The sequence below is a fragment of the Saccoglossus kowalevskii genome, chromosome 15 (assembly GCF_978046115.1).
Source record: "Saccoglossus kowalevskii chromosome 15, keSacKowa6.1, whole genome shotgun sequence".
Lineage (NCBI taxonomy): Eukaryota > Metazoa > Hemichordata > Enteropneusta > Harrimaniidae > Saccoglossus > Saccoglossus kowalevskii.
The window spans coordinates 4169937-4187511 of NC_140655.1; the positions used below are offsets into that span (position 1 = coordinate 4169937).

The 17575-nt window shown below is 35.2% G+C and overlaps 1 protein-coding gene across 1 annotated transcript in view; it reads left to right on the plus strand.

Moving 5' to 3' along the window:
• LOC144344494 (uncharacterized) overlaps nt 1-17575 on the plus strand; it is a 113895-nt gene that overhangs the window by 3079 nt on the left and 93241 nt on the right. Inside the window, exon 2 of the mRNA XM_085490789.1 lies at nt 15823-16059. Within this exon, the coding sequence (XP_085346915.1) occupies nt 15826-16059 (234 nt within the window). The 5' untranslated portion in view covers nt 15823-15825. The remainder of the gene's footprint in view (nt 1-15822; nt 16060-17575) is intronic.

The following is a 17575-nucleotide window of genomic DNA, read 5'->3' on the forward strand; positions in this document are numbered from 1 at the left end:
TGATTTGATGCTGATGTATTGCCAGATGTGGTATATTACTACATTTTTTTAAATTGGTCAGATAGCTTGTTTCAAGTTTTTCCACAACAGTTCTGAATGTTGCAGACCTGATGTCAACACTTCTGATTTTAATTACTGGTAATACAAATTTGTAGAAACAGCATTTGATAGCCATGGTGTGTTGAACCAATCATGGCGGGGTAATTCCTTGTTGTTATCGAAATATTGACATCTGGTCTCTATAACAATTGGAAACTTGTAAAATAAAACTTGAAATAAACTACATTGTATCTGACCAATAGTGGTGACATATCAAGATCTACTGCTTCAGCTGAATTACTGTAACAATACATGTACAATATTAAATGAAAGGGTGGTTGTCGTCATGCAACACATGTTCGCAATTCATGTAAACAAACATTATTCTTTACACATTTTGTGCATGTTGCTATGAGTCCCTTTAAAGGAGAATCGCTCAATCCCATGGATTGCACCACGTGCTCATGGGTGATTAACTCCGCCTCTTTCCACTAAGTAAATGAATGCTTATTATGTTCACTTACTCAAACTGTGATTGACAGGCATTTTGCATACATTAGCTGCCATTTTAAACTCATGATTTTTGCTTGTCACGGCAGGTTTCTACCGAAAACAACAACTTTTATACATCAAAAGCTCAACCAGACCAGTGTAATCACTAGCGTACATATTCATACCCCCGTAGAAATGTATTTGGAATCACAGCTTGATCTCTAAACATCGTAAATGGCACATTCCCAGAGCTCTCGCCACAATGTGAACGGCTTGGTTCGGATTAGCATACTAATTGCGGTGATCATCTTGCCCCTATTTATAGTATCGGTTCCCCTTTAAGTATATGCATGTGGTTTAGTTTTTGTTAAATGCATAAATACAATGGCCAACGAATAACATCATTCATTTTGATTTTAGAAGTTATGTGTGACCTATGACTTCTGACCTGATGACACACTGTACATTTACATCAATCATGTGACAATTGTATCTAGAGGGCTCCCTCTATGTATTTCCAAATGCATCAGAAGTTAAATTTATTATTCAGTGGCTAAACAAGAACAAATTTTGCTGATAATTCTTTACATATATGGTTAGCTAGAATTCCTAGACAAAATAATGACTTGTTGACCAGTTTGGCTAAAAAAAATTTCAACCCAGAGGATTCACCATATAAAAGCAATGCAACAAAACAAGATACAATGAAAATATTGTAATTTTGACGCAATAATCTGTTTTATTTATGATATCTTTACCAGTGTTCTCCCCAGAAAAAAAGCAAAGAGTTTTTGCAAATTTGTATGTACTGTGTTACCAGTAATCACCTCTATTGCATTTTTTGTTATGCTAAATTGTGTATATAAAATTAAACAGTTTTAAATTCCCGGGGAAAATCCTGTTTAATGACATAAACTTGAGTCACTGAAAGTTTACCATAAATTACTTATTAATATCTCGTCGTTTTGAACATAGACCTTATGTACATGTCCATGTAGGGTCCATGATTTGAATAGTCAAAACCCTCCTAGAAGAAGGAATCTGTATATTGATATTTGTTACACTGGACCTACTAGCTACTGTCATTTTTTTTCTCTCAGTGATGGGAGAGACAGACACTGTTTTATTATTATGGTATGTTGGGTTACATTATCGTTGGGTCAGCTGTTCCTTGGTATCAGACTACAAATGTATGAGACAAGCTTTTATCACATGTTTAATGCATCTCTATTTCAATGGTTTGATGGTGTCTGATTGTTTTTCCAACATTCTGACTGTATGTGTGTGTGTGTCCTTATCAAGTCTGTAGGGTTATAGTACAGTTGGTGGGTCAGGGTAGCCATCTCGCCACAGTACAGTATACTCTCCACAGTACAGTATACTCTCCACAGTATAGTATACTCTCCACAGTACAGTATACTCTCCACAGTACAGTATACTCTCCACAGTACAGTATACTCCCCACAGTACAGTATACTTTCCACAGTACAGTATACTCTCCACAGTACAGTATACTCTCCACAGTACAGTATACTCCCCACAGTACAGTATACTCTCCACAGTACAGTATACTCTCCACAGTACAGTATACTCTCCACAGTACAGTATACTCTCCACAGTGCAGTATACTCTCCACAGTACAGTATACTCCCCACAGTACAGTATACTCTCCACAGTACAGTATACTCTCCACAGTACAGTATACTCTCCACAGTACAGTATACTCTCCACAGTGCAGTATACTCTCCACAGTGCAGTATACTCTCCACAGTGCAGTATACTCTCCACAGTGCAGTATACTCTCCACAGTACAGTATACTCCCCACAGTACAGTATACTCTCCACAGTACAGTATACTCCCCACAGTACAGTATACTCTCCACAGTATAGTATACTCTCCACAGTGCAGTATACTCTCCACAGTGCAGTATACTCTCCACAGTGCAGTATACTCTCCACAGTGCAGTATACTCTCCACAGTGCAGTATACTCTCCACAGTACAGTATACTCCCCACAGTACAGTATACTCTCCACAGTACAGTATACTCTCCACAGTACAGTATACTCTCCACAGTACAGTATACTCCCCACAGTACAGTATACTCTCCACAGTGCAGTATACTCCCCACAGTGCAGTATACTCTCCACAGTGTAGTATACTCTCCACAGTGCAGTATACTCTCCACAGTACAGTATACTCCCCACAGTACAGTATACTCTCCACAGTACAGTATACTCTCCACAGTGCAGTATACTCTCCACAGTACAGTATATTCTCCACAGTGCAGTATACTCTCCACAGTGCAGTATACTCTCCACAGTACAGTATATTCTCCACAGTACAGTATATTCTCCACAGTGCAGTATACTCTCCACAGTGCAGTATACTCTCCACAGTGCAGTATATTCTCCACAGTGCAGTATACTCCCCACAGTACAGTATACTCCCCACAGTACAGTATACTCTCCACAGTACAGTATACTCTCCACAGTACAGTGTACTCTCCACAGTACAGTATACTCCCACAGTACAGTATACTCTCCACAGTGCAGTATACTCCCCACAGTGCAGTATACTCTCCACAGTGCAGTATACTCTCCACAGTGCAGTATATTCCCCACAGTGCAGTATACTCTCCACAGTACAGTATACTCCCCACAGTACAGTATACTCTCCACAGTACAGTATACTCTCCACAGTGCAGTATACTCTCCACAGTGCAGTATACTCTCCACAGTACAGTATACTCTCCACAGTACAGTATACTCCCCACAGTACAGTATACTCTCCACAGTACAGTATACTCTTCACAGTGCAGTATACTCTCCACAGTGCAGTATACTCTCCACAGTACAGTATACTCTCCACAGTACAGTATACTCTCCACAGTACAGTATACTCTCCACAGTACAGTATACTCTCCACAGTACATCATTTAAATATATCAATGACATATATCAAATTCATAATCTATGTAATGGTTTCAGTAAAACTATGTGTATGCATTATACATTGTATACAAGTATATGCTTTTGCCTTTATTTTACTGAATTCATTTGTGTGTACTGCTGTAATATATTGGTTGGAAAAGTCATTACTTGGCAATGATAGGATTTGGTTTTTTTGATTCAGAGGTTGTCTGTTGACCCATAATTTATTAATCACTGAAGGGAATCAAACGGCTGTAGTGTTAACGATCCACGGCCACCCAAGTGTGTTTTCGTTTCCTGGTATGGAAACAATTATTTCCAGATATGTGAAACTCCCAAACTGGCATAGCTAATTAGAAGCAGGAAATTGGCATGCATGTGTTCTTCCTGTGTGATTTCAAAGGCTCCATTATTTGTTGAGGTTTTATATAAAGCAATAGGTGTATCTTTTGCCTAGACAGTTTATACAGTGTACATGTGTAATCACCACTACAGTATATTTGTACATGTGTAATCACCACTACAGTATATTTGTACATGTGTAATCACCACTACAGTATATTTGTACATGTGTAATCACCACTACAGTATATTTGTACATGTGTAATCACCACTACAGTATATTTGTACATGTGTAATCACCACTACAGTATATTTGTACATGTGTAATCACCACTACAGTATATTTGTACATGTGTAATCACCACTACAGTATATTTGTACATGTAACCTGCCACATTGAATCCATACTAGGTTTATCTAAACATTCTATGAAAACTTTGTTTTAATTAAAATATGTATCATTGTTCATAGAACTTGTGATTTTGCTAAATTCCTTCTTTTTTTACTTTACTTTTGGTGTTTGCAATGACATCATTATTATTCAGAATGCATTTGAGGTTTCCCGTGATTGCTGGTGCTGTCATTCCTCAGCTCCTGAGAGCGAGGTTATTTGTAGATATGCTGGCGATTGCCTCTGTGTTTCCGGAAGTACTATGGGGGATTGCATGATGGGAGTGGAAAGTCTTTTGATCAGTAAAATAATTTTAGAAAAGTAAAAACTAGAGTGACTGGTGAGTGAGTGAAATGAAGGTTGGTTTTAAATATTAAATATCGTGGAATCTTGATGAAATAATGAAAGGAAACTGAAGTGGTATGAAAGGGCAGTAAATGTAGCCAGAATGCAAGGTCAGAATCCGGGGTCAAAATACGTCACAATACATCTATCAAGGCGGTTGCAAAGTGTCAACAACTATGGATGAGGTAAAAGACTTCGTTTGCAGTTTGCGTGAATGGCCGGAGAAAAATAATCATGCAAATTCTGTGCTTCAGTAACAGTATTTGCTACTTTTTTGTGCAATGGAAATTAATACAAGAAATTCTGCCAAAAGACATGTACTTCTAGTAAACAAAACAACCTTGGGACCTTTATCTTGAGAAATTGAGAAGACGAAAATCCCTTGGGACAGTCGTTGTGAAACAATAGACATGCTTCACCAGGGTATCAAGGTTATTTTGATTATTTGAAGATGGAAACTGCTGCTTTATGGAAGAGCAAAGTTCAATGTCATTGGTACAGTAATGACGTTTTTAGAGGGATGATACAAAATTTGACCAATGCACATCTGTTTCATGTGTTAAAAGACCATTGCAATGTTCTCATGGAATTGTTAAATCTTGGTATCATTCCCAACTGTCACCAAACGACTTGTAATAATTTTCTGGAAACTGTACAGCAAATCACATATTTTCCTTATTAATTGTTCATAGTTTTTTTAAATTTCAGTTTTTATTGTTCATAATTATTTACAGTAATAACATATTTTTCCGATTGTGTGCATGGCAGCTTTGTCCACACACAATAAGATGTAGGATATGTATGGATATGTGTGAGTATGTTTCATGGATTAATAGGCCACTCCTTTGCTTCAATTCCAACTACATCTCTGGAAATATCACTTGCTGTTTATCGTCCATATTTTGATATCCCACAATGTGTGGATTGCGTATCTGGAAATTCTAACTACTTTTTCGCAAAATTTGCCCAGCCTTGCTTCTACCAGTCATTTAAGTCAACTCCCATATTGTCCTTCACAGTGAAGGTTAATGCAGATATATTGTAAATTACACAGAGGTAACACTACAATACATTTCCCTATACATTCCCCTGTATTACATAACAATCTTTGAGCTGAGGCAGTTATGGTTCTACAACCATCACCAGTTCTCTTGTATTACTTGTATGTGTTTATGTATGAGCATGTGTTTATTCCAAGGGTACATAACAATGGCAGCCTGTTGTGAACAGCGGTGAACCAACCCGAAAATCAACATGGTCTGCACTATGTTATCAAGGAATTATTGTAGCAGTTAATGTTTGAACATATTTTGCTGTAAAATGAATTCATTGAAATGCCAGAGTGATGCTAAGTTCTTGGAGTGATAAGACATAAATCATGGTTGAAAACACAGGCGCTCAATCGTATTGCCTGACTGTCAAAAAAACATAAAAACTATACACCTAATATATGTATAAGTAGAATAGAGGTGTACAACTCTAATACTATATGTATAAGTAGAATAGAGGTGTACAACTCTAATACTATATGTATAAGTAGAATAGAGGTGTACAACTCTAATACTATATGTATAAGTAGAATAGAGGTGTACAACTCTAATACTATATGTATAAGTAGAATAGAGGTGTACAACTCTAATACTATATGTATAAGTAGAATAGAGGTGTACAACTCTAATACTATATGTATAAGTAGAATAGAGGTGTACAACTCTAATACTATATGTATAAGTAGAATAGAGGTGTACAACTCTAATACTATTTTGTATATACACTGAAGACAACAAATTGTCAAGAGTGATTTTTCCAATAAATTCAACGCACACTCACAAAATATCAACAACTAATGATCACATTGTTCAGCATCAGAAACACTATGTTTTTGTGGGTAACTACGAACAGTGGTCATACTCTTGGAAGATTTGACTGCAACCTCTAATGTCAAATGCTCAAGGTGGACATTTTTTATTAGTCCTTGTTTGAATGAAGTTTAAAAACTTAAGTTGGCATCAATGTAAGTTCGAGTTAATGAGTTACAATGTAGTTCAACATTATCAAATCAGCAAGTGCCTCATTTTGAATAAAGGGTGGTGGTTGCAGTTGATATATCATGTAAAAGGCATGCATGCATTATGGGCATAGACAATGTTTTGATTTTGAGTATTTGAATGAAAGCTGATGATTACCTTTTACAATTTTTTTTATAAATGCGTTATATATCTTTGTTCAATTAAACTATTCACATTTGATAAGCGAGATTAAAAGTTTTTACATTTAGGCACAGCTTTACGTACACACAGCAAAATTCTCTTTGAGCTGTACTGCAGTTTATACACTCTTCCTCTCTGGAACTTGTTTTTGCCTGTAAAAGCTCAATAATTCAAACATATTTTTTATAGTATTTACTTTTAATATGAGACATGTTTAGGCAGAATACTTAATTTCAGTATGTATGTATTCATACATTGTGTATGTACTGGTACATGAATGATGCTTTTTTGAAAACCAGCCTCAAACTTGCTTTTAGGCTAGCTAAGCTAAAAGTTGAATGTAGGCTTGAACTTTTGTGAGTGACAGTCTAGTTGAATCTAAAACTACACATATATATACAATTATGTAAATAATGACCATCAAATCAGCTTTAATAATTACAGTGATGTTTTCTGTGTAAAAATATACCCTCTATGTGGTCCATGTACATGGGCTGATAAGATATGGGTTTAAGGATGGTGCAAGAAGTCACCTGTCTTTGAAAACTTGTCTGCTCCTGTACGTATTCTTTGTTTAAATAATGAATATTAAACGAGAGTTCAAATGTGACTGGGTCATTAATTTTATTTGCATAACAATAGAATATGTTAATTGTGCCAATTGTATTCATTGTTATGCTGACTGAACTTTAAATTTTAAGAGTTAGGGACCCCTACTCTATAATTCCCTGTGGATAACCCTAAGCGTTATTTGAAAGCTTGTTAGCACATGCTTGGTGTTTAACGAATAACAATTAATCAGTGGTTAGAATGTGACTGGGTTGTCATATGAAAATTAATAGTCCTTGAAGCCTTGTTTTTTTGGAAAACAATAGCAAGACATTATTAGATGATTTATTACCAAACGCTTCAGCGTGGTATTAAGAGTTTGTTTTCAGGGTTGGGTGATACCAAGGTGGGAAATGGATGCACATATGGGGGTTAATTCCTAGAATTGCAATATAGAGGGTTCAAGCTGAAATACAATATATAGTGTTTTCATGTTTCGTCTGATATTTCTGTGGTATTCTGCTGCTGTAAGTAATGCACGATTTGTTCCGAAATTCAGTATATTGTGTGTATTCCAGGGTTATTCGTTTTTTGCTGAAACCACCCCTATTTTTTTAGTGGCAGAGTCGAATAGTCTCACTCCCACTGGGAAATCTGCATTGTTGCTTGAATGTGAGTTAATTAAACACATTTTCCAGACCGGCGAAAGAATATACAACAGCCAATTTTAACAGCCTGTCACGTGATTTTAGTCTGAATGTCAACATGAAGAGGCTAGTCCATTTTACGCAGGAGTAATTGGGAGTAGAATATGTGAGGGATAGTATCAACAGAGATGTGTATAGTGAAAAGTAATATCTATCCTTCATTTGCATCTCTGAGCATTTCTGTTTTAGTATATTGGTTTGAAAATGTTGAACTTGCATGATTTGCAATGTGTTTTTTTAATGGGACTCCCCTATTGATCGAATCCCGGGTTTGAACGAGAACGGCACACCACGTGATTCGTTTGAATACAATGCTGATGGCAAACATGCCGTGTTACTGCAGTACTGCACTGACGGGATGACTTACTGGTACTGCATGCTACAACTTCGCTTGTGATGTTGCTTGTTAGCCATGGATTACATGAATCTTGATTACCAGTCAAATGTTGCTCATTTGACGTTGGTAATCTTTATTTGGAACTGAGTAACTTCCTGGTACTTCGTACTATGATAAAAATCAGTCAACATACATCAAGTTCTCTCAATCGTAGTATTCCATGTGATGTACACCTAATATGCCAAAAATGTTGCTGAACGATTTGAACTGAATAAAAATAGCAGACGAAAATTTGTTTACAAAATAAAAATACTTCGGTTGCCAATGAAAACCGGTAAAAAACAAGCAATATGTTTTCGGCTGTTATCATGGAAGGGACATGAACGTGAAGCTAACGTCTGTTTATAACTAAAACCGGGCACCTTATACGAGGTTCGCAAAATAACATGGCAGTCATTAGAAGTCACTTTATTTTATTGTTAGGACGTATTCAGCCGTTAAATGTATTATTTCCAACCGTTTTGCGATAGTATTTTCTAGATTGGAGGCAGCATTTACATTTTATTCAAAGTTCAAAGCTGCGTTGGGATTCCGTTGACAGTGGTAACAATGTCGGCGCCGGTGATCTCCTACCAGTGCGCAACGTAGCCACAATAAAAGGCATGATCATTTGGGCACTGCTATTACAAGACTTTGGCTGTTGCCATGGTAGCGGTGGGTCAGGATTGTTTTTCCAATTAGTGATGGTACGACCTGCCTGTCAAGTATGAACCGTGACAAAATCAGCCAAGCCAAAAAAAAATCACAGAAGAGTTAAAAAGCCATTCCTGCTGAACAGTTACTCTAACTTCGGGGTCAACTTTCTCATTAATGAAAACAGATATCAAAAATTCAAATAGTAACTTTTTGCCCACACTCAAGCCGAGTACAATGAGCTATGTCTGAGGTGTTGTATCACAGGGAGTTGGACAAACTTATGTATTTTAATAAAATATTGAATAATAAAATGTTATATAACTTTTCTTTTACCCCCCCCCCCTTCCTGGTATCTATTTCAAGTATTTTTGTCAGGTTCAAATCGTTCACCATCATTTTTGGCATGTTAGATGTACATCACATAGAATACTAGGATTGGGAGAACTTAATGTTTGTTGACCACCTGGAATCTGAGTTTTATAAATCTTGAAGGGCTCTCGGAAGATCCACCCGCTGCCTGGACCCGCAGTAAAATCTCCGATTAATATGGAGCCGCAACCATCAACATCGATATACCATGAAGTTTCTGTTGGCGACGTTGCGGCGTTACTCAGTTCCAAATAAAGATTACCAACGCCAAATTAGCAAAATTTAACCGGTAACCAAGACTCAGTCCATCCACGACAAGCAAGCAACATCACAAACGAGGTTGTAGTGTGCAGCTCACGAGTCAGCGACGACCGATTTCAACGAAAGTCATTCCGTCAGTGGAGTATTGCAGTTGCACGGCATGTTTGCCAATGCACAGATCTGTGGAGGAACTTTTAACTTCAACATCAACCGTGTATCGTAGTCGCCCAGTTTAAGTTCTGGTTCTGTCGTGGTCCCAACTAAAGGGCGACAGTCGTCGTGTCGCGTCCTGTTCGATATGGGACTCATAGCGACGTATACAACGCGTGTAAAATACATTGTTTATTTACATGAAATTCGAACACGCGCTGCGCTACGACCACCGCGCTTAAACATCCACGAGTTATTTATTCGGACAATGACTTAAATTAGACGTCTGATTATTTTATTTTCACACGTACAGCGACACGCGTTCTACACTGACAAGCGTTGCAAGGTCGCAGCACTGTCTTGGAGCATATTAATGGGCAATTGGGTTCCCCGATCTAAATTTCTATCCCGGTTTGTTGCACGTTCTTTTTTTAATATGAAATAATCAAATATGGGACATGTGTATAATAACAGAACCCCACACCCTCCCCGTGGCTTCGCTCGTGAAAGTACGGCAGCAGGATACACCGCATCACTCGTGAAAATAACTTCCATACGCAATGAAAGCCACGGGGAGGGTATCTGTCATAATACTTCATTATCACTGAAAACATTTTTCCCCTGAAATAAATTCCAGGGAATATGTCATTTCCCTCATACTCTATTGAGACACAGCGCAGTGAAAATTGGATTCACATGTAATGCTTGAAAACATGTCAGAAAAAATAAATTAAGTGAAATTCTACGTGACTTCATAATAGTTGGAAATGAACACATTACACCCGACCCTACCACTCAATATACAATGTAAACTACACCCCAAAACATCCTTTCACCCACAGTTACTACCATGTTTCACCAGTGTATTCTATTTGACGTCAGGAGAAATTGAAATAAACAAATTAATTATAATTTCAGCCTCTAGTTGACCACTGATTAAATAAACTACCTCGTCTTTATGTCAACTTGCAGTTATTCGTTGCCTACACCAGTGACTTCAAAATATATGTTTCAATCCCAGGAATTTCACTCGCTGTTAATTGTATGGGAGTGGCAGTCTTTAATGAATTTCTATTGTCATGTCAATTTCTTGCGATTACTCGAACATTAAGCTGTAACCACATACCGCCTAGGTGCTGTAATTAAATCCTGGTGTAAGCACCATATGAACTATGAACAATGCATGTGAAGCCAGCTGTGGGGTATATTCAATCCTATAGATTTCTCATTGTTTGGTAACTATTTGCTGCAAATGCAACAAAAATCAATATAAAAAATATTACCCACACAGTATTCTACAGGTTACTTGTTTCAGTTAGAAGTTGTTTAGGACATGTACTGGGCTGATAAAGGGTTAGTCTGCATGTATATACCTGGAGGCTTGTACATTGTACTAGTTTTAAGACCTGGTTGACAACTCAAGTGTTCTAGGCTGTGTGAAATCTGAGACAGTGTCCAATTATGTGTGAGTGAATTGTGAAGTGCTACAAACAACAAGATATTTTATTATCTTTCTATAATGGCATCTTCAGAATACTGAAGTATTCAGTGCAGTCTGGCAGTTCAGAAGAACGCAAATATTTATTATTTTTCAGTGATTATTTTCACCTTTGTGGCAACCTGTTCCTGATTCAGGTGCGTTTTTTGCATATTTATACTGAACAACTCAGCTCTATAGTTTTATAGCTTTATGAACCTTCAGGATGCATCATTGGAAGAAATGAATCTCTGGTGTCATGGTGTAGATATGAAAGAACTCTGCCTCTTGGTTTTGTCAAGCGAACATCAGGAAATATTGTACAAGTCGACAACTTTATCTGGGTGAATTGTCAAATGCTTCGTCATCTTGAAAGAATAAGCCTCTCTCTGTCAGCCTCTCACTGATTATTTTATGTGTAATTCCCTATAGTGGGCATTGTGCACCATGATTTTCCATCGCATGCCTGATTCCAACAAAATGGTGTCTACGTGATCCTTAGCTTTCACATCGCATATTGTTTGACATTAGCTTGATATAGGGTCACTTTGTCCATGCAATTGTCAAAAGTATGTATCAAATGTAAAATCAATATTTTAGTATGATTTGATCATCTTTATCTGTTGATATTTAAAAATTGAAAAAGTTACCTAAAAATACTTTACTCTATATCATGTTGTTGAGAAATTCTTGATTTAATAAAAAAAAATATAAATTTTAAAACAAAATAAGTGTGAATACGTAGACAATCAAACTTTATTGTTTGTATCTCCAAAAGTGGCATACATGCACAGTTGTGATTTTTATTGTTGAAAACCTCTCATTCCATTTTGAATCAAGATTCCTACAAAATCTATTCTGTTAGAGGGCACACTGCACTTTACATAGGTGAACTAACAGAACAAATATTTTGGTTGAAAAAGTGCCAAAAGTTACTTTTAATGTTTAAAAAGTTATAAGCTTGTTATTGAAAAACAAATACATGATCACATGTGGAAATATTCAGTGAGAGATCATATAACTCATATGCATATTATTAAATTAACATAAACATTTACACATGTACTTCAGTGGTTGCCACCCCTACCCCAAATTTCAAATGGTTTGGTCCATTATAGGAGACATTCTCAGTGACAGTATTGCTAGAGTAGGTTTCTACAATTTAGGGGTTGACTATTAGAAAGTTGGGGCTGAGGAGCTATGCAATTTTTTTTCCTTCACTCAGTTTTGCGCTTTTTATTTTTTATAATGTTGCTGCCAATTTGTTTTTGCTATTCTTTTTCCAATATTGCGTTGGATTTTTTTAATAATTTTTTTTCCTGTAACATTATCAATTTTTTCAAATATACACCCCTCCTATTTTTTCTTTATAGATTTTTCACTGAAATTTCTTATTATTGTTTAACCTCCAGTGAATTTTATTATTAAATTTATGTAGCTACTGGGGTAAGTCTTCTGATAAAGTTTATGTAACAGAATTCCAGAGCTGGCCAAGTAAAGTGTAATATAATCCCTATGTCATAAATAATAGTTGTTGCAAGTTATCATCTTCACTGGCTTCCCTGGAGTTGGATACTGGGCGAGTCACAAAGACGAGTTAGTGTTAGAGTTATAAAACCAACACTGTTATTCTGATTCCCAGGCTGTATTGCTAGATTCCTGTGGTACATTTTCTTTTATAATTTTTTTTGGCAAAAAAAATATATGAACAATTTTATGCAAGTTTAAGTTTTGAAAATTTGCAGAAGTTGATTTTGATGTTGAAAGGTTTAGAAGAAATAAATTCCACTTCCAAATAATCATTTTACGATTTTCTTTGTCATGTGTTATTTTTTGTATCTTGCACATTCTAGTTAGTAGCAAGTCATGATATAGTCAGGCTTCTTCATCAAATCCACCATCTTGCACATTCTAGTTAGTAGCAAGTCATGTTACAATCACTAAAATAGTCAGTTTTTAAATATCTATCATGATATAGTCTTGCAGGTCAATGTTTGAATTCACATACTGTATTTGCTATATTAGTATTTTATGTGCTTATGTAAATGAAAATCCAATTTTTCTGTTGATGTGTGTTTCTATTAAACATTCTAAATGTTTGATAGTATCATATATTTTTTTAGCTCGGCTGTCGACTTTGTCGAGCGGAGCTTATCATATGAGTGATTGTCCGTTGTCGTCTGTCAATGTTTTACTTTTTCGACTTCTTCTTGAAAACTACAAGCCTGAAATCTATAATACTTGGTGTGTATGTACCTAGGGTAGACCTCTCTTAGATTTGTCCATTGATATCATGATGATATCTTCAATTCTCTAATTTTGGTGAATATTTTTGTCATTTTTGGTAAAAAGTGATATTTTTGAGTTCTTGTCCAAATTCCAATTGCTTTGATATTACATATATAGATACTACATGTAGACCTTTCTCAGATTTGTTCATTTTGTGATGATATCCTCAATTCTCTAATTTTGGTAAATATATTTTTGTCATTTTTGGTAAAAAGTGATATTTTTGACTTCTTGTTAAAAACCGCAAATCTGATTGCTTTGATATTACATATATAGGTACTACATGTGGACCTCTCTCAGATTTGTTCATTTCGTGATGATATCCTCAATTCTCTAATTTTGGTAAATATATTTTTGTCATTTTTGGTAAAAAGTGATATTTTTGACTTCTTGTTAAAAACCGCAAATCTGATTGCTTTGATATTACATATATAGGTACTACATGTGGACCTCTCTCAGATTTGTTCATTTCGTGATGATATCCTCAATTCTCTAATTTTGGTAAATATATTTTTGTCATTTTTGGTAAAAAGTGATATTTTTGACTTCTTGTTAAAAACCGCAAATCTGATTGCTTTGATGTTACATATATAGGTACTACATGTAGACCTTTCTCAGATTTGTTTATTTTGTGATGATATCCTCAATTCTCTAATTTTGGTAAATATATTTTTGTCATTTTTGGTAAAAAGTGATATTTTTGACTTCTTGTTAAAAACCGCAAATCTGATTGCTTTGATATTACATATATAGGTACTACATGTAGACCTTTCTCAGATTTGTTCATTTTGTGATGATATCCTCAATTCTCTAATTTTGGTAAATATATTTTTGTCATTTTTGGTAAAAAGTGATATTTTTGACTTCTTGTTAAAAACCGCAAATCTGATTGCTTTTTCTCGTCATCTTCCCTTTAGTGTTTTTCTGCAGATTTTATTTTTCAACCCTCCCAATTTAAAATGGCTAACCTAAGTTTCTAAATTTCAATAAATTTTGTGTTTACATTTGTATACTTAGAATCAATTGATCAAACATGTATTCTTAATGAAACATACATGTATGGCTGTTGTGTTAACGTATTTATATACATTTCTCTAATGTTGCGACTATGAACAAAAATTATGTCTCTTGGTTCTGTTTTGGAGGAAGTAACTCGTCCTTGAAAAGTCATGTTTGTTGTAAATGTTTTGCATGTCACATTTAAAGAAAACATCAGCAGATATTGTACATGCTGATTTTCATGGTCCATTTATATATACATGTATATATATGGTTTATTCAGTACTATGACCATGGTACAAAGTAAGACAAATTAACATACACTTAATGGGAAATTATCTAGATCAACCTGGTGATTTACATATGGTCAATTATCGATTTTCACACAAAACAAAAGTAGCAAGTCGTGATAAAACTCTGGAATTGTTAGTTTGAATAAGGCGTATAAATGTATGATATGAATAGTCCCTATAGGAAGATAAAATCATTATATTGTGGACATAAATATATATATACATGTATCATTTACTACTGTGAAAAGTTGATTTGTTATTTAATCTTGTGTATACATTGTATGTATAAAATGAAATGGTTGTTAGGCAGCCATTTTGAAAAAAAAATTAAAATAGCCTGCATCAAAAATCCAGTATAATTAATATATAATGTTTGTTTTGAATGGAATACCTTCAAGTAATTGATTAGGTGAAAAAAATGTGAAAAGTGCCCAAAAAACTATTCTGCTACCTTAAGCAATTATTTCTTTGTATTCATTTCGAACAAAATTTGTCAATATTTGTCTGGGAAATGCATACATACACTTGAAAAGAAATTATGGAATGAATGAATTCAATAGTTTTTGTATTTACAAGTATCGTATTTACTTCATCAGAAACATGTGTTTACATGAATAACTGAGTTATGTAAATGGAGGTGCACCTCTAATAGGGCAAATACGGTAACGTACATTATACCAGCATATCTGAATCAGGAGTGGTTAAGGTGACATTTTCTTGACAATTTAGGGGTAAATTTAGTTTTTAAAATCACATGTTCAAGTCTAATTAATCGATAAATTATTTTATTAGACTGATATATTTTTTTTCTTTGATACTTACACAATATTATTCTATTAATTTGAGCTAAAAATAATGCGACTCTAGTGGGAACTCTGTATTAGTAAACTCGTACTCATGTGACTTAACTCATCTGACTTTTAGCCTACTCCATTTCATTACAGTAAATGATGAACGAGGAAGAAAGCCTGGACTGGTTAGAGGAGCTATTAGAGGAAGTACAGCTAGAGAAGTTCTTCAGGCCTATCAGAGATGACCTCCATATCACTCGACTCTCCCACTTTGACTATGTTAAAGGGGAGGACTTGGAGCGGATTGGCATGAGCCGACCCGGTCATCGGAGACTGTTTGATGCAATAAAAAAGAAAAAAGCTGCTCGTAGGAAATCCTGGATTGGGAAAGTAAGTAAACATATTTTACTAATTGTTAATTGCATTTCAGTCTGTGTTGGTTGGCTGTTCAGTTACCATGGTACGAATCATGTCATCTGTTGCAAATACATAAAGATGTAGAATTCTTAGAAAACAAGAATACATGTATGCACTCAGCTATTACCAGGTTTTTTACTTTGTTTTGGGTTGGTTTTCCCCTTTTTGAGGCCCTCTTTTCCTTGGGGAGATAATATGATACTATATTAATGGGTGCTATAACATTCCAAAGTCACAGTGATATACAGTATCATGGACACTTCAAGTTAATATTGACATCCCTTTTATTCATGTGTTCTCAGTATTATTGTCCATACATGTCTCTGTTTCTGCCCTCATCGCAATATTTTCACTAGGGATGTCAGTGTTTCAATTGTGTTTTATGTGTGTAGGCTTGGAACCCGATATAACTGAGGAAGTAGGTGAAAGTGGTCAAGTTATTCGTATGAATGTTTAACTAGACTTATTGATAGTATAGTACTGTAGTTGTAATTTGTGTGAAAATATTTTTGTTTTTCACTGTATGTTAAAGGAAATAACAGTGAAGATAATATAATATAAATCTTATAAGTTGAATCAGAACCAGTACCAGTTGTGTTCTCATCGAATATTTGAGTGTTGGCCACCATTAAAACTGATCGCCACCAGACTTTTTCACCCAAATTTCTCTGCACTCATTTTTTGTATTTTTCATCAATACCAATAATTGTGGAGCAAACAGACAAAATTTGAGTCAATTTTCAGTTTTTATTCAATAAATGTTGCTATTTTTGTTGCAGTCTTCTGAAGGAAAGTGCAGATATTAAATGGAACTATTTTGTGAATTTGATAAACTAGAGAACTGGTGGTGAAAAGGTTAAATGAATGAATATAGAATAAATCAATTTTGATTTCTGTCATAATGTCATAAGTCAGAGTGGCAAGCATTTGTTTACAATCATCACCTAGGGTATACATACATATGTATAGTGTGTATTTTTGGAGGTTATGCCAATCATTTAGAATTTATATTTAATCAAAATAACATACAGTGAGTGACACAAAGACATGAATGTTATTGGTATAAAATATGGTTAAAAGTTATTATGAATTTCAAATGACTTTTTAAAAAAACTTGACCAACCACAGTGCCTTATCTTTCATGTACATGGCAGTAAATGGCAGTTTAAAGTAAACATGTAAAAAGACTCATAGGCATCTCTAGCCAATATAATCCTACAAAAATTCAAAATGCTTCTTCCTAATTCAAAGTCTTTGAGAGAATCCTGTCTTCCTTCGAATGTACATGAACATGTAGCTCGAAAATTGGGACTTATAATTTCACTTCTATGCGTCTGTTCACATCTATATCTCAAGCATGTCTGGGCCTTCAAATTTGGTATGTCCATTAAACATAATGGGTGCTTCATGCACGTCATTGTGCACATTTTTCCAGATTTGATTCAAAATGGCGGACTGATGGCCATTTTGTTTTTTTAACGACTGGGGT